This window comes from Electrona antarctica, assembly GCF_951216825.1.
Source record: "Electrona antarctica genome assembly, chromosome: 7".
Taxonomy (NCBI): Eukaryota; Metazoa; Chordata; class Actinopteri; order Myctophiformes; family Myctophidae; genus Electrona; species Electrona antarctica.
The window spans coordinates 18,333,761-18,356,314 of record NC_136812.1 but is presented as its reverse complement, the minus strand read 5'-3'; the positions used below and the strand labels follow the sequence as shown (position 1 = coordinate 18,356,314).

The 22,554-nt window shown below is 43.4% G+C and overlaps 1 protein-coding gene across 2 annotated transcripts in view; it reads right to left on the bottom strand.

Annotated features, from left to right (window-relative positions):
- Nucleotides 1–22,554, bottom strand: part of polrmt (polymerase (RNA) mitochondrial (DNA directed)) — a 73,225-nt gene that overhangs the window by 49,331 nt on the left and 1,340 nt on the right. Inside the window, exons 2-10 of one of the 2 annotated variants that reach the window (XM_079506694.1) lie at nucleotides 21,757–21,855; nucleotides 20,847–21,409; nucleotides 19,938–20,195; nucleotides 19,371–19,504; nucleotides 11,373–11,559; nucleotides 6,062–6,211; nucleotides 4,665–4,838; nucleotides 3,626–3,796; nucleotides 2,733–2,972 (exon numbers count right to left, since the gene is read on the bottom strand). In XM_079506694.1, the coding sequence (XP_079362820.1) occupies nucleotides 2,733–2,972; nucleotides 3,626–3,796; nucleotides 4,665–4,838; nucleotides 6,062–6,211; nucleotides 11,373–11,559; nucleotides 19,371–19,504; nucleotides 19,938–20,195; nucleotides 20,847–21,409; nucleotides 21,757–21,855 (1,976 nt within the window). Of the gene's footprint in view, nucleotides 1–2,732; nucleotides 2,973–3,625; nucleotides 3,797–4,664; nucleotides 4,839–6,061; nucleotides 6,212–11,372; nucleotides 11,560–19,370; nucleotides 19,505–19,937; nucleotides 21,410–21,756; nucleotides 21,856–22,554 lie in introns of both variants that reach the window. The other variant, XM_079506693.1, reaches the window with a different exon arrangement.

Below are 22,554 nucleotides of genomic sequence, written 5' to 3'. Positions count from 1 at the left end.
GATTCCTCTACAACTTCGACACTTGCACCAAGCCTTCAAAATTAGATTTTCTTTTAAGTTGTAAAGATGAGTTTGACCCATTCAGATATGGCTGCCCCAAAAGTAGTATGGACTGTGTTGCATAGAGTAGAGTACAACAATTGTTCTAATATAAGGGTCTGTGAACAGCACAGCCCTCGATCAATTCTGATTAATTTTGTATCTTTTTCAATGCTTCAATGAAGGCTATCTCCCTGAAGATCTTATTAAAACTGGACCACTTCACCACTTAGATCTCTGCAAAAATAATATTTTTGTTTTTTTAGTCTGGGTTAAACCCCAAGATACAGTACCCGTTAGGATATCAAAGGAGTTCATATCTTATGTGACCGTGATCTGAATGCCATATCTATTGGAATCATTGCAGAATGGGAAATAAAAAATGTCCCATCCCGTTGCGGGATATGGATAAATGGCCACTGTATTTTGACCGTCTGTAAATGGCTGCATCCTGTACTTCATGTAAATTCTTGCAGCCCGAGCCCTGAGGGCATCTGATCAAAGATGTGTGCATTAGGCTAACCAGCCTGGCCGCCAGTTGATCACAGCTTCAGCGCAACAACAGAGCGGTAGCGGAGAGCAGGCAGCAGGTACACGACCACAGAGCGGTAGCTGAGAGCAGGCAGCAGGTACACGACCATTGCGCGGTAGCTGAGAGCAGGCAGCAGGTACACGACCATTGCGCGGTAGCTGAGAGCAGGCAGCAGGTACACGACCATTGCGCACACAGCGGGGACGGACCAAACCTCAATCATGGGGCGGGGGAACATAATATCTAGAGAAACCGCCCTTTCCCTTCAGCCGCCTGTGATTGGAATACTTAAACTTTTAATTTAACAATACTTTAAATATTCTTAATGGACACCACACCAAGCAGCAGCATCGAGCAGGAACATTGGTTGCAACCACAACTATCAAAATACACAAAACAATTTAGGCTCTTTTCCAGAGTGACTTACGTGGTGCAAAGTCAGATTGAGTCCCATGAATCCCCACACACACACACTAGGGCATTAACGAGTTGAGATTTTTCCAAGTCGACTTGTCAGACAGTAAAGTCGAAGTTGAGTCGATGCATCGTTTTATGACGGGGGGGACTTTAACAGGGGGCGGGTGGAGGTGCGCGCACTCAAATAGGGAGCATGTCAAACAAAGCACTGCGCACACAGTGGCCTCTCCAATATGGCACAGTGTATGTATCATCTATATGGCAAAGCGCTGATTATCAAAACATAAAAATGTAATAGTAAATACTAAACAGTGCAGGCACACACGCAAGTGTGCGCGACGCACACTTGCGTGTGTGCCTGCACTGTTTGAGTACAGAGACCGGAAAAGAGAACACAACAGGAGAGGGGGCATAATTGGCACACAGCGCAGCAGCAGCGCAGCGGCCCGAGAACACAATACAAAATATAGCATTAGTACAGCAGCCAGACCTTCAGAACACAATATAGAAGACATACGTCTATATATTAACATTACAGCAGCCAGCAGCAGTTTGGCACATCATCAGAATACAATCTTCCACGTTCACGACGTGAACCTTCTTCTCCTCCTCCTCCTCCTCCTCCTCCTCCTCCTCCTCCTCCTCCTCCTCGATAATGTTCTCATGTTAGTTTGTTACTTCTTTTCTGAGCCGTGCAAATAAACAACAACGTGCACTGACCGGAGACGGAGAGATTCATGCATTCCGCACGTAAAGCTAAGCCAGAAACAGGACAGTCATTGCGTCAGCACGGATGTAGCCTCGGAAACCCAGACGTTTTATTTCCAGCACGGAGGTGGGGGGGATATAGTTTGGGGATAAAGTTTGCGCGCTTCTATCTGTTAATGCAATGCAAACTAATAGTCGAGTGCACTCCGATGCCGGTGCGTTATGCAAAGGGAGGAATGACTTCTGTCCGTGACAATAATCAATCCTACAGTTTGAATTCTGTACACACGCACACATAGAGCAAAAAATATAATATGGGTAAAACTATTGAAAAAAAATATATATATATATTTTCTCCTAATCTGAATCGACTTGTGTTAATGAAATCGATGCATCGATTTTTTTAATGAATGCCACACACACACACACACACACACACACACACACACACACACACACACACACACACACACACACACACACACACACACACACACACACACACACACACACACACACACACACACACACACACACACACACACACACACACACACACACACACACACACACACACACACGGAAGCCTATAGAGCGTCGCAGTCCCGCCTCCTACCCTGGACCAGGAAATGAAACCCAATGCATTATTCTCATAGACATTTCTTAAAGTATTTATTTAAAGACGGTTACGCCGCGGACAAAGCCAACTCGAGTCGTGACAACTCATGACAACACAAACAATATTTTGGACCAAACAAATAATTACAAAGAAGAAAAACAACAAAAAAAGTGTTGTAACCTGCCGTTTTTTTCTTCTTTCTAATTATTTGTTTGGTCCAAAATATTGTTTGTGTTGTCATGAGTTGTCACGACTCGAGTTGGCTTTGTCCGCGGCGTAACCGTCTTTAAATAAATACTTTAAGAAATGTCTATGAGAATAATGCATTGGGTTTCATTTCCTGGTCCAGGGTAGGAGGCGGGACTGCGACGCTCTATAGACCTGGGTAAGACCAAGTACAGCCTGCCCTGTACCTACCTGTTTAATGCTGCGGTAGGTGTACATGTGGTAGAGGATGGGTATGAGCTTCCCGTCATGGCCTGGGTTCAGAATGTTGCCGTTCATCTTGAGGTTCTTGACCATCAGGTCCAACAGGTAGATGCCCAACTCCAAGGTGACGATGTACGGCCACGGGGTCAGGTTCCCGCTGAGCGTAGGACCTGAACTGTGCTTCATCTCCAGCTGACACCAATGCTCCCTGGGCAAGACGTCATGCACCTAGAAGGAGAGGAAAGGATTTTCAACTTGGTACTTGGCGATACACTGCAAAATCCTGATTTGAGCTGTGAGAGTGTGGTTCTATTTTTTTACACGCGGGTCCTGTTTTGGGTTCCATCTTGGATGCTAAAGTATTAGCGTTAATGCTAGCGAGCTAAAATGAGGCCAATACGCCAATGTTCCAATCACGATCACCGGATAATCACAAATGACCTCGGAACATCTGTGATTTGTTCAAAACCACGGACAGCGCCGTAGTTTCAGAGAAAAGAGCGTGAAAAGGCCGCAGCTAATACAGAAGCTAATGGCTATGGAGAAAGAGAAGCAGTGCTGGTGAGGCCTTAGCAAGCCTCTGTAGCAACCGGAGCGATTCCATAAAATGAAATACAGCGAGGTTTTCTTATAGTGATATCAAACGCCTTAAGACGAGCCTACTCGTTAATTAATTTGTTAGGACGAGTATAACGGTCAATAGCAACAAATTTGTCAACAGAGATAACGGGTAAGACGATGCTCGCTTTCTTTTTTTTAAGATTTGGTGGCATGCAAGAGAGTGGGAGAGAGACAAGGAACAGGATGAGAAGCTGATACAAGAGATAAGAGCGTTCATGTTCATGCTTTTTTAAGTTAAAAAAACATTTTAAAAGGTCTACCTTCGTATCTTTAGCGAGCAAGCCTGTGTAATCACTGTAGACGGTGCCCAGTTTCTCAACCAACTTATTGTGGTACTTGTGTCGGACGGTGTATTTGTTGTAGATCTGGAGGCCCAGATCAGAGGCAACAAACGTCAGCGACTCTCCAATGGCAGGAAGTTTGGCCAGACTCTGGAAAAGGACAAGATATCAAAAGGTGAAGGCCCTATTCCGAAATTTCCATCATACGAGTTCCTGCGATGACGTGCATTTTCTTGCTTCTTTTTTTAATTGAACCCATTTTGATTTCTGCATTTTTTGTGCTAAAAACTGATTGACTAATATAATGTCTCTGTGTGCAAGGGCTAGATACAAAGGCATAACTGAAAAAGAACATAAATCAATACATTTAGGAATAAATAACAATTCCCTTAAATTGTTTAGTGCAGCCTCAATTTAGCAAAGTAACACATTTAACACAATGTTGGCCTTGGAAGTGTATACACGTCTTTAGGGCTTTTTTTTATTGATATAAAACAAAAAATTAAAAATCTTTTTTTTCTTTCTGCACCGTATTTTTTTACGCATGCACGCAAAACACCGCCAGTAGGTAGTTGCCACTACCTGTGGAAATGTGGAATTGCAGCACTTTCATGGAGGTGGACGGACGTTCATGACGTTACGTGCGTAAGCCCGGACCTCAAAATAGAGGTCTGGGGCTAGGCTAAACTTCCGCTCGCACTAGCCATTGAGTTATAATTATATTTCTGGCAGTCTTCCGGGTGCATCAAAACGCCACTGAGCAACTTCCACTGAAATAAATAGCTTGGGCTCCGGTTCGGTCTCTATCCTTTATAGCTCTATGCTCTACATGCGTCTACGCATAAACGTTTGGTTGCAAGGAGTTGCATCGCGACCCATTGGTGTGGTTTGGGCTTAAAAGAACTATCATCACATGATAAATTACATGATATCTGTAGATACCCAATTGTACATTATAGACTACTCTCTAGTTACATTGCTGTGTAGATCATTACCTGTATCAGGTGGACAGTATTACCTGTATCATGATGTCAACGTATTCCCAGTCGTCCAGCACACAGAGGTAGGGGTAGATTTTGGGCACCTTGTGGTCCTTGGAGTTGATGTTGTTGAAGAGGAACATCTTCCTCTCCCTCAGCACCTGGAGGAGCTCCTTACGCCACTGAGTCCGCTGCTCTGCCAATATCGCCCTCTGATAAAGGCAAAACAAATAAAGTAGTAGTATACAATTGTATACTTTATCATAAATACAGTAGGCATTCATCTTGGCTTCACATGCATGGAGCAAAACAATGAACAAGAGTCCCTTTGTGCAGTAAATGTCCTGACGCAAAACTGAGACAGTGGACACATACTTTTCATTTGTACACAAATCACTACTATGTGCCTGTGCATTGTATTTGTTGCTATCAGGCCTGTTTGGCCCAGATACCAGGAGATAACAGCGGGGAGACCAGAAGATCCATCTGGGAGGAGCAGAACTAGGCCACAGACTGATTCATTCTCAAATCAACAGAGGGAAGAGACAACACTGTCTGCACACAGCATCTCAGGCCAGTGGATTGGTATGTAGGTATGTAGGAGTGTGTGTGTGTGTGTGTGTGTGTGTGTGTGTGTGTGTGTGTGTGTGTGTGTGTGTGTGTGTGTGTGTGTGTGTGTGTGTGTGTGTGTGTGCGCGTGTGTGTGGGGGCATGGGTGTGTGTGGGCATGGGTGTGAAAGCACGTGTCCTTTCTGTGTGAAGGCTGTCTCTCGGTTTGACACCACCTCCCAGTCTGTCTGATAGAGAGCAGATCTCCAGCTTGGCTTGGGGATTAGAAGAGGTGACTCTGCATTCTATCCAGGGCTTCTGCAAAGCATTATCATTCGGGCTAGGCCGTCTGCAAATGTTTCCTGGCCACAGGGGGAACTTGAGCCATCTCCCTACCGCACGCCCAGTGTCTCCCATAGCCTATCTGCATCAGCAGGGGAACCAGGCTAGAACTGTAAATGCCACAGAGTTGGCGAGAGGAGGCACCATGGGAATATAATGTTCCCGTCACTGAACCCTGCTTGGCCTCAATGTTTCAAAATTTAAAAAAGAGAGACAGAGGAGGCTCGGACGGTTAGCTCAACCGTCTGGGCACCTAGGCTGCTGAGCCTAGGTGAGTCTGACGGCGTGCCACAGGTTCGACTCCCGATCCCGACGGCCTTTGCCGCGTGTCTTCCCCCCCCATCTCTCTCCCCATTTCCTGTCAGTCTACTTTCAACCTATCAATAAACCAAATAAGCCAAAAGAAAAAAGAGACAGAGGAACTACACTCATCGGAGCTAATGGATGCACGTTGACAACAAAAGAACTGTTCTGTTCTGCCATGTAGGGTTATATTAAATGCTGTTTCCATTTCACAATATTATAGAGGCATGCGATTGTTTACCATCTTGGCCATGTCTTCGGTGACAGGCTTATGGGCCTCCACTGAGTCAATGGTGATGGTGCAGGCCTGTTCTATGCTGAGCTGTTGGCTAAAGCGCTCCTGGAGATCCTTCTGGGTGAAGGCCAGTTTGGGGTACCTGTGGTCGATCCTCTGAAACACAAAGAAAAGGAAATACAGGATTTATCGTCTCAATCCAAACAGTCACAAGTTCATATACTTTAGGAGATCTGAGCTCTACATTGCTTTTACAAAGGGCTGTGTGTGTGGGGGGGTGGACGACTCTGTAAGTAAAAACAAAGATTGTGCACTTAGGCTTGTCAGGGGAGCTAAGCAGAGGGTGAGGCAGAGACAGGCTGATTGTCGAGCAGAGATCGTAGAGAAAGTGGAGAGCAAGTGGCAAATGATTTCCTAATAAAAGGTGGAACAGCAGGGAAGCTCATTGACCAAACAGCATTATTGGCATGATAGTGCCCCACTGGTCAAGTTGTAAATTGAAGTTTACATTAGGACTTTGGTTGGGAAGGTCTAGCCTAGACAATGATGTCATTACCGCTAGTACTAAAGGAGAAAGTGTTAAGTGTTCAAGCTATAGATGAGGAAAATTGTGATATAGTCCAAAATAATAATAACACCCAAATAAAAACTACTCTTAAATAAAAAATCACACCCGTGTGAACTGAGTGGTGCAACTCCCCCCCTTACACCCCCCCCCCCCCCCCCCCCATAGGTTAACACGAGTCACATAGGTGTCACATAGGTGAACACGGACATTGCTGTTCCTTGGAGTGGTTGCACCACTCAAAAATTACCAGTAAATACAATGTGCCAATAGTTTAACATTGACAATTCTACATTCATTCCAGGACACTGTGATCCAAAGTGACTTATCTTACATAAACAGATGGGAAAATGGTTCAGGACAGGACAGTGAGGACACGTCTGTAGTGGGAATTAAAATGGGATCGTTCTGCTACGGGACAGTCAGCTCTAACCTAGTTGTCTAACAACAACAACAGCTTCTCTTCATATATTTTTGGTGACCAGTGTCCACAGTGGAGAGAAGGAAAAGGTCTGCACACCGTCTTAAATTATTGAAATATCCATTTAGCGGCTAAATAAATAAATAAATACCTTTGGGCCTGCTGTCCAGCCTTGGTCAGGTGTACTGAACAGCGTATACAGAGTCAGGTATAAAAAGGTTATAGTGGGCAGAGCTCACATCAGTCATTGAATGAAAGACACCCGGGAGGAGACAACGTCCCAATTTGGATTTGGAACAGACCACACATCAGACAATCAGTCTGTGTCAGAGTAAGCAGATCTGTACATAAGCCATTATTGTTCCTATAGCCATCAGGAAAAGATATTGACACACATACCCACATCAATTGTCCATGCCCCATACCAAATACCTGTCCACACATTCAGACAATGTATCAAATTCAAAATATAATCTAAGCTCCCTGAACTATACAGAAAATCTACACAGTCAGCTATATATAGAATAAAAGACAAAATACAATATTAAAAAAGACGAGGCAAGTTACAAGAATGGTTCGTTTAGACCATGAGGGGCCTTTGTATTGAGATAATGAATGTAAAACATTTGTCTTAGGCGGTGCCCCTGATTGCCTCCTCTTGGGAGCTTTTTTCCAACTTTCCGATGCCTACGTAACGAAATTAACTAATAACGTGGCCTGCCTTTTTTAAATGCATGGCTACGGGATTTCGCTCATCCACGTTCATTCGCGGCTCATATTAGAGCGATGCTCGCTGATGCGGATGCGAAAGGGTCTGTCGGTATTACCTACGTACCCAAAGCCACAGGGGCATTTAATAAGGTACACCACAGGGTCCACAGTGGGCCATTAGCCACTGTAGGTTTAAATATGAATCCTAATTCTACTGTATTGATTTCACAGCACATTATGATTTGAAAACAAAAGTTATTTAAACTTGGTAAATATGGAGAAGTATTAAACATAAATAATAATGATAATAATAATAATATAGCACCTTTTTAAACAATATTATAACAATTTAAAATCACATAATCATAATCAACAACAATTGTGGCAATAGAAAATAACACAACAACCGTATTAACGTATCAGTGGGAATAAAAGCGGCAAGTTCTGCTGCTAGGGGGTTAAAAAGGCCTTTTTAGCTTTGATTTGATTTGATTTAAATGTGAGGGAACTAGCAAGCCTGAGGTCCAGTGGGAGGCTAGCCTGATTGTCAGACTTTGAGCCTCCTGGGCACTCAGTGGAGTGGGCGGGGTCTATGGGCTGGAAACCAGGCTAGTGGGAGTATGCATACCCAGCTGCTGTTCACCTCATCTAATAATCTTTCCTTATTAACTTACATACATCACAATACATTTGAAGTTAAGTGATGCATACTTTGAGCTTTTTACATGAAAACATGTCATGCGAGGACACATTGTAACATGCCTAGTTTGCCTACCTAGTGTGTACTTATACACACCTATAACAAACACACAAGCTGCACTTGCTCTGAGAGGTCCAAGCACAGCTATCAGCAGATAAGAACAATTAGAGCACTAGTAAGCAGGGCATGTGGGAAATCCAATGCTGACAAATTTATGGCCCTAATTAACGGCCAGTCGATATGCAAATGTTCTTGCATCACATTTGCCCAAGCCTAATTAAAAAGAAATACGTTTCAGGCACAAAGAAGGCATGGCTGGCAGCTGTAGTAATTACCAACCCATTGAAGCTGGCAGTACATGGCAGGGTTCTCTTTGTCCAGACAGAGTTTAAGAAGCTGAGCAGCTACTAGTCATTGCAGACATATGCTCCTTGGACCCGCGCGGAACAGAGTTTGAAGACTCCCGTCTTGTCACGTATGTCCTCTCTTTGCCCTTGGTTTCCTCTCTCTCTCCACTGTACTATCAGTCCTATCTGAATATATTGTCTGTGCACACATGAGTGGGCCCCATACTCAATGCTACCATCTATAATGCATGTGCATCTTCATGTTGTCCTAAATCCAGTCATTTAATAGCGTATATAGTAAATGTTGGCCAGGTAAGCCATGGACATATTATTATTATTACTTACTTAATAATGCGCCAGCAGAGTGCGCAAGTACTGTGGTCGGCTGGATCAAATGTGGTATGCATGGTATGCGTGGTTATAATTGGCTGTTGATGGTGACGTAATTAAGATACATTTCAATGTTGGGTGGGTAAAAGGTAAAGTATGTATGTATGCATGCATGTATGTCGGTAAGAATGGTGGTCCCTTATTGGCTGTTGACGGTGACGTAAGGTACGCTTCAAGGTAGGTATATATATTTTATAGAGGGGCTGATCGTAAGTTCGTAGAGGTCGGCAGTACTTGTGCGCTCTGCTTGCGCACAAGTAGGCCATGTTTGACCACCACAGCCCCAGACAAACATGGTTCATTTGAGTCAAAGGATCCAACATGGAGACAGAATGTCTAGCGCCTTCTCCATAGTGGTAATATTTGTTCTGTTGTGAGGATTACATTCAAATATGAAGCACTGCCACTGAAATGCAGCAACAAAGTCAATGGGTTTGACACTAAGCCTGCAACAGACCGCGCTTCTCCTCCTAGCCTCTTTTACTACTTCAAATAGAGAATGAATTAATGCCGTGGACTGGGGAGGCCAACAATGTGGCTGTTCAAGAGGCTCAGAAATACAATGTTGCCGTGACTTTCACTTGTTTCTCCAGTGCAGGGTAGACTACATTATTAGCTTGTGATGAAAATAAGTGAAAGGCTAACAGACGAGTCAGAAACGTAGTACATATCAATAGAACATAAGAATCACATACGAAATCAAATGAAAATACCATCAGACAGAGTATAGTACAACAATATTCAAATGAGTCTGTGTGGCTGTGTGCTAAAGTGAGTGAACGTTCCCAGGAGCCTGGGCAGCTAAACCCCAATTTATATGTTGTTATACGCTGTTGCACACTGAAAACTGTCAGACAGAAAGTCAGTCAGCCACTCACAAAGTAATCATAAGCAGACTACAATAACGAAATCTCTCATCTGCCCTGTTTTACATCTGTTTACCAATTTGACAAAGTTTGTTAGGAAGGTAAAAAAAATAATACCTTCAAGGTTAAATACATACATGGCTAGTTTTTTTCTCACTTTATCTGTATACATTTGATTCATCTTTATGTGAAAACAAAAATTCAATAAAAAGTTATTAAAAAAAACATACATGGCCTGCCTGTTAATGGAACACTTGCGCACACAGATCATCAAGACACATCAGATGGAAAAATGAGATCAAAATAATTATGGTGTGAGCATGACAGAAAATGATCCCAGTGCACAAAAAGCTGTGAATGCGTCATTGTCATCCCATGTGATCCTCACACATCATGTGAGGATCACATGGGATGGGGAGAACAGGAGAGGGGAGGAAGTGACACATTTGAGAAGACTGGAAAGTGGAAACATAGCAGCCATGGTTCATTTCACTATAAATATTCCAGTACCTACCTGACTGTGAAGGAACGACAATAAAATCTTCATGCTGGTGTCTACGGACAGCTTTCTCAACTCTCGTGTGCACAGTGCCCTCTTGAAGAGCAAGCTTAACTTATTCATCTCTATTTATAGACATACATTAACAATTCCCAAAAAAAAAAGCCCTATTCCCTAAGCCAACTCAGGACTCTACATATTTAGCATAACTACACATGCTTTCTGAAAAGCATTACATTATAACACACTGTACTGAGTGTGTCGGCCCTATCCTTTGAAAAAATGCTGATTATTGTATATCACCCGGTTTAATGTAAGAGTACTGTTCGTGGCCTGGGCCATGGCTCAGTGGTCCAGGCACCTTGGCTGGTAATCCAGTCTGGCAGTGTGCCGCGGGTTCGACTCCCGATCCCGACGGCCTTTACTGCATGTCTTCCCCCCATCGCTCTCCCCATTTCCTGTCAGCCTACTGTCTGTCCCTCCATAAAAAATATAAAATAAAGGCGAAAGCCACAAAAAAAAAACATAAAAAAAAAAAAAAGAGTACTGTTCGCAGCCAACCCGATATAGCAGACAAAAACTTATAAATAGAAGACATATAAACTATGGCCTTTTGGATTAAGCCAAAGACCATAGATAAAGGAGCCTGAAATTGACATCCAACATGGGAAATAGATGGTCAGTTCCCGGGTTTCTGGGGACCAGTCTAGTATTAAAACCAATGAACGAATCACAGCAGCAGACTACTGTATGGCATAGTAGGGTTAGCTGAGCTTAGAGTCTACACTACTGGCCAACAGTGGTACAGCATGTGGTACCTTGGTGTAGAAGTCACGGACGAGCGGTAAGGAGCAGGTGGCGATGCTGGCGCTGACGTTGGGCTGGTAGTCGGGCTGGACTCTGTGAATGGCCTTCAGCACCATGTCTCTCTCGTCTCGGTGGAACACACCCTGGCTGAGCAGATCGTCCACAGACAAGCTGTCCTCCTCCATCCTGCTCAGACACCTGGACACACAGACACACGAGGTGTCAGACGGACAGCTTGGGCACACACAGTAATCATGTTCTTATTTATCCTCCGAGAAGCCTTTGGAGAAGCCTTTGCCGCCAAACGAGATGTTTGGCGGCAAAGGCCACAGCCAATCACAGTTCAGTCCATCAATGTGTATTTACACTCCAATCAAATAAGAACAAATGCCAAGAAGAACTTTCTTGGCATTTGTTCTTATTTGATTGGAGTGCCATTTGGGTGGCGATTAACATGTTGGGGCAAATCAGATTAGTGTAAATAGTAAATACACATTGATGGACTGAACTGTGATTGGCTGTGGCAATAGATAAATATGAGATTCACATGTACTTGGAGGTTGGCAAAGCAGCATACGGACTAGTCCATATATGTGGATTTGTGCTTTTATATTTTAGGGAGATCTGCTCTTCTGACCGACATCCCACTCAGGGCATCACGCCCTCGGGTCCGCGGTGATAAGTACTAAAGATTGAAGTCGGTCGGTCCCATATAGGAATATCATATATTATATTTTGGACAACCACATCTCTGTATATATATATATATATATGCTTACGGTACATATATCGGTCGGATAAAATGTGTTTAGGGTTTAGTTCCTCTTTAAAGAGTGAAATAAACTGACCACTTACAGTATGTGCATTTATTCAGAGGTAAGTCTCTGTGCTTGATATTAGGACCAAACGGATCGAACCAGAAACTCGGCAGTCGGCACCACAAATGAGTTCACTCATTAATTTTAATAATAGTTCATTTGAATAGCAAATGACACTCATTACGATGGAACAGAATTTAGAGTCTGTTCTTCATAGTGAGGTTAGAGCTCACAGCCCTCTGACCTCAGTGTGTCTTCTTCATGTGGGGGGCCTGGGGCTAAAGTAGTCATATCAATTACCGGGACTCCATTTAGACTGGCTTTGAAACAAAAGGATGCTCTCTGCAAGATCATTGTGCATGGCCTCCCGAGCCTGATTGACAGCAGCAGAATAGCAATATGGGTATTTGCATTGACGATCTGTTCCACCAGACACTCAGGATGTATGAGGTGGTTCCAGCGACAGATGGGCAATGGGCACAGGCGAGATCAGTCAAATGATAATTCAAGTGGAATCACCTGGAGAAAGCATAGGTCTCCATGGCTAGGCTGGTTTAATGTTGTAGATAGTGCTAACGTACATATATGGACTATAAATTAGTTTGAAATAACATAATTTCACAATTCATTTTGATGTAAAACCCATCACATGTTCTAATCTATGATTTAAATGCCAAGGAGGGGTTTATTAAACACACAATAATACTAATAGGAATATTATAACAAAATGTAAGGAAATAAGAAAACAAGATAGCAGCAACAGGGACATATGCAATTGGTAAAGGGCATAATGGCGAGGTAATCATTGAATAAACGTCAAATGTAATTATCCGCATTAAATCAGTATGTGCAAAAATAACCATGCGGTAAAAAAAGCAGAAAAAAACACATGCCTTGTAGTTATTTACAGATGAATGCAATGCTTGTGCCCTCATCCTTGTGTACATTGTAACAGATTGGTATTTTAGCACACTGTGTAATAAAAAGGTACGATACTACGATTATTGATACATAGTAGGTTTGAAGAATGGGAAATATAGTTATACAGACAATCAGTGAATATAGTAAATGCTTATGAATATAAATCACTTCAGATTGAAAGGATTACATAACCTCATTTTAAGAATGAAGGAAATACCGTAGCACCGCTACCCAGTGCGGGTAGGTACTTGTCCCATTCCCCTACATCTGCTTAAATCGAGTAATTGTCTCCACCAGGCCGAAGGCATGGGTAGAGAGTATGTTTTGCACTCCGTCCGTGTGTGTGTGTCCGTGTGTGTGTCCGTCCTTCCGTCCGTCTGTTACCAGCTAATCTCCGGCACCGTTAACCCGGTCGATGCCAAACTTTGCACACACACTCCCTGGTTGCCAACGATGAACCTCTGCCCCACATTTTCCAGAACGGCCTGTTATAGCGCCACCATGAGGCATCTTTTCAAATGTTTTACCTAAAACTGCACCGATCTGCGTGAAACATTGCATGCACACTCCCTAGAGGCCAAGGACAAACCGTTGACCTGCATTTTCCGCATCTGCCATCAGGAGGCCGATTTTGGTAAAACACATTTTTTGATATTACTCCTCCAGATTCTGTCCAAAAATCTCACAAATCGTTACACACTATCTCTATGGGCATGTGCTCAAGTCGGATCTGTCCGATATTTCATATTCCATCCTAATTGGCTATAATTAGCTTTCACAGTTTGCAAGATTGCCCCGTTTTGAACAAAAGCCTCAAATCATGAACGCAGCATGCAATTTACATGAAATCTTTCACACATTTTCTTACTAGGCTGAGGAATATATCCCACCCTTTTCACATTGGCCTGTTATAGCGCCACCAACAGGTTGATTTTTGCAAAACACATTTTTGGAACAAAATGCCTCAAAAACATGTTTATATTAATCCTAAACATTTTGCCAAACATCTCACACAGTCCTATCCTCCTGGTGGAGACCTGTGCCCAGAAGGGCACTTTTTCTAGTTCATTATTATTTGCCAATTGTTTTTTGCATGCCACATGTTGATTATTTATTCCATTAACTGTTTAATGATTAACCGTTTAATGGTCAAGCAATGGCGTGCTGTCCTTGACTCCTTATAACATGTATGCCTTAAAGTGAGACCCTTCATAAGCACTGGTAACTAAGGGAGCATGGTGAGTCCATGTGATAGCACTGCTCTCTGTAGGTCAACTGCAGAACTGTACAGCCATTTATTATCAACTGCCCTTTACACATGATTAAACGGCCAATAAGGAAATCCTTGCATCCCTCACTTGATGCTATCTGGACGATTTACATGTACAGTACAACATAATGAATGAGACACTACAGATGTTATCACGTTGACTCCTAAACATTGGCTATCTTTAGAAGTGCTCAAATCTCAAATTTGACCTTTTAAATGCATTCCTTGGCTTCTCTTGTAATGGTAAAATGTGCAATTTCAGTTCGAGCAAATGAGAGCGTGCCTTGAACAAAGACAGGATTAGGTTGGGTGCTGGCAGTTAGGTCCAGAGGAACAAAGGGGTCAGAGAAGTTGGAAGATGGCGCCTAATCAGTGCAGTGAGTGCTATGGTGCAGCCCGGCAGGACACTAAGCACTGGTGAAGAGAGCACTCAACAGGGATGAACAGAATCAGCAGTGAGAAAAGACTCAACTCTCTGTCTGACTGTCTGTAATAAATAGTATGCGTGCGTGCGTGGCTGCACGCATGCGTGCAATTAATAGGCATTAAAGCACTAAAAAACACATACTTTCACTTTGGCGTACAACAAATCATGATTTTAGACGTTTCTGGAAGCTTTGGTAACAACATTTTCACCCAAACAAGCCAGTGTGAAAGTGGTTTAAGGAACAAAAGGCAAGTATATGAATCAAGAGTAATAACAAACAAACAGGGAGAGAAACAAACAGGGAGAGAAGACAGAAAGGAGTTATGGTAAGGAACACAGAGGGAGGACATGTACTGCTTGGCATCAGAGACCCCGCAAGTGAACACCACCACAAAACAACAATGTCATAAGCATCAGCTTACGATTATGGATGAACCAGCTGGCTACCTGCCAGCTACTCCTGCTGCTATGACACTTGTCCTGCTATTAGCCCATGCAGCATATAGGATGACACTACTGAGGACCAGGAATGAGGTGTCTGTCTGTCTGTCTGTCTGTCTGTCTGTCTGTCTGTGTGTGTAAGCATATAAATAATGAAAAACAAACTGAAAAGTGGCATTTTACAGCACAGTAATGTCAGGAGAACAGGAAATACAGTATCAATCCTAATCAATCATTCTGATGGACTTTGGCACAGTCCTGCAGATTCCATTGGCTCGCATCAAGCAGGGAGACTCATTATGATGAATGCAGTCCTCCTCCCCTTGAGCTGTGAACTACTTTGAGCTGTCTGAAGAGCTCACAATGCATCACAGTGCTACAAAGTTGTGAGTTTGTAGATCGACCATTTTCGTTGCACACAATGAAGTACAGTAACCCTAATCTCGTTTTGTATGAAGTTGAGGACATACTAATTAACATGATTATTATCAGTGGGGATCTCAGTTCTTCCTGAACTATATTGGACTCGACTACAGACCACGTTTCATGTTGCCTCAAGATTTAGTTCAGCCTCTACCAGCCCCAAGGGAGTGAAGAGAAGCATGACACTCCCACAACAACTAGAGGATACGGTATGTAAACCCGGTCTAACACTAACGGCACTAATATTTGCAGACACAAGACAAATAACAATTTACCTGATACAGGTTATGATAGAATAAAAAGATATTAGGCTTTTAGATCATCAGGCAGAGGCTCTGAGAAAGTCACTACTGCTAAAGGTGTGCAATGGCAGGAATATACAGTGGAAAGCAATCCAGAGGAACACGTACTTAGATATAACTAGAAAAAGTGCCCTTCCGGGCACAGGTCTCCACCAGGAGGGTAGGAGTGTGTGTGATGTTTGGCAAAATGTTTAGGAGGATGTTTTTTTTTGCAACAATTTTCTTCATTTTGTTGAGGAAATGCAGAGCCAGATCACTCATAGCATCTCTGAGGATAGAATTCTGGATGAGCAGGATATGTGCAGCATTTTGTACAAAACGGGCCACTCCTGAAAACAATCAGTGTACAATCTGAGAAATCCAACAGACTCGTCTTGATCACATGACTACAGAGATCATGTGTACTGATTGCCATTTCTTCATACGCCTTTGATGGCAATTGGATGATTTGAGGCATTTTGTTCCAAAAATGTGTTTTGCAAAAATCAACCTGTTGGTGGCGCTATAACAGGCCAATGTGAAAAGGGTGGGATATATTCCTCAGCCTAGTAAGAAAAAGTGTGAAAGATTTCACGTAAATTGCATGCTGCGTTCATGATTTGAGGCTGTTGTTCAAAACGGGGCAATCTTGCAAACTGTGAAAGCCAATTATAGCCAATTAGGATGGAATATGAAATATCGGACAGATCCGACTTGAGCACATGACCATAGAGATACTGTGTAACGATTTGTGAGATTTTTGGACAGAATCTGGAGGAGTAATATCAAAAATTGTGTTTTACAAAAGTCGGCCTCCTGGTGGCGCTATAAAAGGCAGATGCGGAAAATGCAGGTCAAAGGTTTGTCCTTGGCCTCTAGGGAGTGTGCATGCAACGTTTCACGCAGATCGGTGCAGTTGTAGGTAATAAATGTGAAAAGCTGCCTCATGGTGGCGCTATAACTGGCCGTTCTGGAAAATGTGGGGCAGAGGTTCATCGTTGGCATCCAGGGAGTGTGTGTGCAAAGTTTGGCATCGGCCGGGTTAACGGTGCCGGAGATTAGCTGTACACAGACGGACGGAAGGAAGGACGGACACACGGACGGACGGACGGACGGACGGAGTGCAAAACATACTCTCTCCCCATGCCTTCGGCCTGGTGGAGACAATTATTTGAGTCATAGGGTGCCAATTTTAAATATGAATACTCTTTCCCACTACAAACCTTAAGTGACCGTAGCTTCTTCTGAAGTGCTCCTGAAGTGCTCCTAAACACACAATCAGTGACAAATCGATGCAACAACCCAACTCAACTCAATAAATGCAACAAATCATTGGTGATTTGTCAGGTTAGCCTGGTTCAGGCACTGCAGGGCTGTCAACATGTCGATGAAGATAAAGGCTGAATGAATGCAGTTTAAAGGAATTTGTGCTCGACCAATGATCCAGGAAAACCGTTGTCCACGCAAATATAATGGTAAATATGCCCAGCTTCTCGCTACTGTGGTTCTGCAAATTTAAAATCAGGACTGTAATCTTGCAAAAACATGCAAGATCCCAACGATCGCATCAGCATGTCTCCACAGCTTCAACAATTTCAAGTGGCCTTGAGAAAAGCAAGAACACGAAAAGACAGCCCTGTGCAGATATGGAGCAGTGACAACTGGAAAACAGTTTGTTCCACTATGTTGCCAAGGAGACAAACATCAGCCATGTAGGAAGTAAGGAGCCTGTTGTCAACTTGTCAGGAAGGTTGACTATATATTATCTGGAAGAATGACTCCCCCCTCCCCAGCCACTCATTTCAATAAAGGTTGCTCAGCCATCGCATACTGTACGTCCCTATAGGGACACCCTACTTATCGCATACGTCCCTAGGGACACCCTACTTAAAGGTATTTGTCAAGTCACTGAGGTCAAAACGGCATGCACTTTACTGTCCTATAAGACTTACAGTATAAGTGTTCACATCACAAATCACCTCCACAAGCCAGCATGTGTCGATTCCATGAACTGTTGAGGTCGATTACAGTAGCAGATTTGGCCACAGGTCCGGTCCTGGGGGCTTGGGCTGAACTAGTAGCTGTAGTCTCACGACAGGAGGAATTATTCCAACAGCAGCATTTTCACTCTTCATTGTTTAGTTCAACTCGATAAATGTAATAGGCCTACTCAGCATACGTACGTACGTATGCCTGTGTGCGATCCACTTGTGTTTTGGGACTATTCCTGTACTCAGAACAGCACCAGTGATTACTCACTGGGTTGAATTGTGCTGCCTTTTACACTCTACGTTCCCCTTCAGAAGATCATTCTTGCCATGCTGTTTGTTTTTATGATTAATTATAATCCCAATGGTGGCCGACTCACAGTCTCTAAGGCTACCACACACACACTGCAGGATCTTACCTGTAATTGACTGATTAGCAATTCAAATACAACGGTTTTGCTTTAGGTCCCCATTTATGCTTTTTATTATTTCTGGGAAGTGGGAACCCGATCTATAGTACTGTATATTGTAAAATTGTCTGTGTTAAGCGAGAGAGCGTGCAAATGGAACCAGGTGGACTCATAAGAGTTCATTAGGTTCCATTTGTACACTCTAGGAGTCACAGACCTGTAAGGGTACATTTGGTTTCTAACCATCAATAATTTACCTGGGGACCCCCTGGAACCCACTCAAGGACTCTGGGCCCCATGTTGAGAAGCACTGGGTTAGGCCACTGTAGGCCATTTACAGTACATACATCTTATAGTAGTCATTACATCATAATGGGTTAAAAGGTGTTCATTTTAGTCAATAGTGCCACCTGCTGGTACTGATCAGTATTGCAGAACATGTCACCAAAACATAGGCAAAAGATGTGTTTCTGTGAGCATGCCAACCCCCAAAATAATCATATTTGAACTGGGGACCACCCCCACCCTGATAAGCACTAGGAATGTAGGAGTTTTTCCGTTATTTGACAATTTGGCCAATGTTAGACTAGTTTGTATAATATAGTTTGCTGATTACTTTTGATGCAGTTACAGTAATGGACTTTTTATTTTCTTTCTTTCTTTGAGGGGCGCTAGCCCCTCCTATGCCCACCATTCCGGGTTTGTGTAAATACAAACATTGGCTTGTGATTGGCTGATCACCCCATAGCGATGATTTGAGCAAAGTACATATAGAAGATAAAAGTGAGGGCAGAAAAGTGAAGATGCCAAAAGTGATTGGCCGGAATGACTTTTGTGATGATGTATGTATGATGATGTATGATAAGAGCGCCCCTCACTTCACACAAGTGTGATTTTTTTAGGCATTAAAAAGGTCTTAAAAGTCCTTAAATTGTCACTTAACTGTCATCTGGGACATGTGGGGACCACCCTGGGGGTCCCAAGTCACAGGTATGAAAACCACCATCACCAAATTATTTTATTAGCCTACCTGCTGATGACTTGTGGGGAGCAGCTGGGGTTGCGGCCCATGCACTCCAAAGCAGCACAGTAGGATCCCGCGTCAGGCTTCAAACCAGCTTCTTCTAGACGGATAAACACGCGGGCGATCTGATTTAATGCGCCCTACAGAAAAGACAGACAGAAAGTAAAGATAGAAATTGATTGATTAAATACTTTATTAGACTGAAGATGCAAACAGCACGAGTACTTGGTCTAAAACAAAAAAGTCCTAGTGGGCTTGTTTCCATTGAGGTCCTATGTATTCGATTCATAACAAACATAACAAAAATCACACCAAAAATCTATATCACAAATAAAAACAGATAAGAGAGAGATATCATATGTTCAGTTTTATTAGAGGTGCTTTTATTTCATTAAACATGAACACCGATTATTCAAGATTTTTCAAAAACGTTCAAAAATATGAGCTCATATATCTGCTAATTTTGGATTTGATGTGCCGTAATATTGCATCCTTGGCAGTCAATTAATAAACAAAGCCAGACGTTTAAGGGGATAGCGCCCCTCAAAAATAACCACATACAGCTAATCTTACCTTTTTGGCCCATACTCTCATCATGATGTTATGGATCTCTGTGTTGAGATGTTGGCGTTTCTTGCTTCTGTGCAGGCTCTGCAGGAAGCGATGGGCGTGCTCCACCTGTCCATTAAACACACACGTCTCCAGATAGGAGAGGCAGCTCAGCAGGATGTACCTATTCTGCTGACTGTCCCCCTTGGGGTCCTCTGGGTTCGTAGAGGATGCTGTCAGATGACTAAGCTGTGCATTGACCTTCCTCACAAGCTCCTCTACCTCGGCCAGCTCCTTGGGGTCAGTGAGAGACTGGCCCCTTTCCCGTCCACTAGAGCCCTTCCCCTGCGATTCAAGCTCCTCTACCTCGGCCAGCTCCTTGGGGTCAGTGAGAGACTGGCTCTTGCCCCGTCCACTAGAGCCCTTCCCCTGCGATTCAGTCATTTTCGACTTACTTGATCTTTGAGAATCAGACTGTCCTGATTTAGGGATGGCCTTAGGAGGTGAAGAAGATGTTGCTGAATGTGGGGATACAGGAGGTGGAGAAGGTGCAGCTGAATGTTGGGAAGCCGAGGCCTTACGAGGTGGAGCTGCTGTTGAATGTGGGGATGCAGAGGCCTTAGGAGGTGGAGCTGCTGTTGAATGTGGGGATGCAGAGGCCTTAGGAGGTGATGCTGATGCCGGAGAAGCAGAGGACACAGAGGTGGATATGGTTTTGAGCGATGTACCAGGGGTCTTCAGGCGACCTTTGCTATGTTTAGACTTTGATGGCGGTTTGTCCTCAACATTCTTTAGTTTCTGAAGTTTCTGCTCTGTTTTCTTTTTCTCCTGTTTCAGTTTTTCCGCCCAAGGGACTCTTTTAGGGCCTTTTCCAGATGTAAGCCCTCGTGCAGATGAAGGGGTTTGGAGAAATTGTACCTTTGCATCCTCTACCTCGGCCAGCTCCTTGGGGTCAGTGAGAGACTGGCTCTTGCCCTGTCCACTAGAGCCCTTCCCTTTACGTTTAGAGGCCTTAGGAGGTGAAGAAGATGTTGCTGAATGTGGGGATACAGGAGGTGGAGAAGGTGCTGCTGAATGTTGGGAAGCCGAGGCCTTACGAGGTGGAGCTGCTGTTGAATGTGGGGATGCAGAGGCCTTAGGAGGTGGAGCTGCTGTTGAATGTGGGGATGCAGAGGCCTTAGGAGGTGATGCTGATGCCGGAGAAGCAGAGGACACAGAGGTGGATATGGTTTTGAGCGATGTACCAGGGGTCTTCAGGCGACCTTTGCTATGTTTAGACTTTGATGGCGGTTTGTCCTCAACATTCTTTAGTTTCTGAAGTTTCTGCTCTGTTTTCTTTTTCTCCTGTTTCAGTTTTTCCGCCCAAGGGACTCTTTTAGGGCCTTTTCCAGATGTAAGCCCTTGTGCAGATGAAGGGGTTTGGAGAAATTGTACCTTTGCATGTTGGACATCTAGAATGCCATCGGATTGGAGCTGCTGTATCCTTGCCTCAAGCACTAAGTGAAATGAACAGAAATGGCATCTACGGTAAGCAAAACAAATTATTTTACAGCAATATGATGTCACAGGGGCCTAACAAGATTACATAGAATAAAATATTTCTCCGGAATAAAGTAGTAATAAAGTGGGCAATTACTAGTCTAGTTACCTCTGGCAACCACACCAATAAAACACAGAAAGAATGCCAGTATACTATGATGATAAGACATTGCAGACATTTTGCCTGTTGAGGTGTAGCAGAAAAGCATCTTAATTGTTGGAGACTTGATTAGACTCTTTGCCAAGATAGTTGGGATTAAGGAAAAGACAACTATATATTTCGTTAAACAATTGGGCAACATACCTTCAAAAAGCTGAGACTGTTCAAATATGCGTTTCTTCCCTTCCACTGTCTTTGGGAATAATGGTGAAAAATGTCTTCGTTGTAAACACCAGGGAGTTTCTGAAAGAAAGTAGGTAAAGTTTAGTTGTGCCTGCCCTGACTTAAGGGCTGTGCACACCAAGCACTATGACTAACTATAACTACAGTATGTCGATCACCACTGCCATTTGTGGTGTGGAAGATTGTTATAACATATAGTGTGTGAGTATAGAGTGTATATATTAGTGCTTATGTGGAATTGTGGATGGCCCATATTATCAAATCACAGCTACCTACATTGCTTATTTCTATCAAAATGTGAAAGATGAAGAATTTGGGAAACTAGAGCGGTGCCCATTGGAGCCTCTACAGCGGTGCCCATTGGGCACTGACCTACTTGGAACGATGCAAGTTGGAAATGGATGCCCCACCCAGATATTATGACTGTGCCACTTTTATGCCCATATATGGAGTTCTTTGTCAGGCATGCCCAAATATGGAGTCTATGCAGACATCAGAACAGGCCAGCTCCATTATGTTCACAGAGAAGATTGTGTGCACATCTCAATGCCTATATTCAGGCCAGGTGCTGGATGTCAGGCATTAAGGCAAACATCAAAGAAGAGGAAGAACATCCGCACACCAGTTTGTAGAGCTCCGAGACTTACTTTATTTAATGACAACGAATATGCAACATTTCGACCGTCTAGGTCTTCATCAGGCAAAACATAAATAAATAAATGACCTAGACGGTCGAAACGTTGCATATTCGTAAATAAA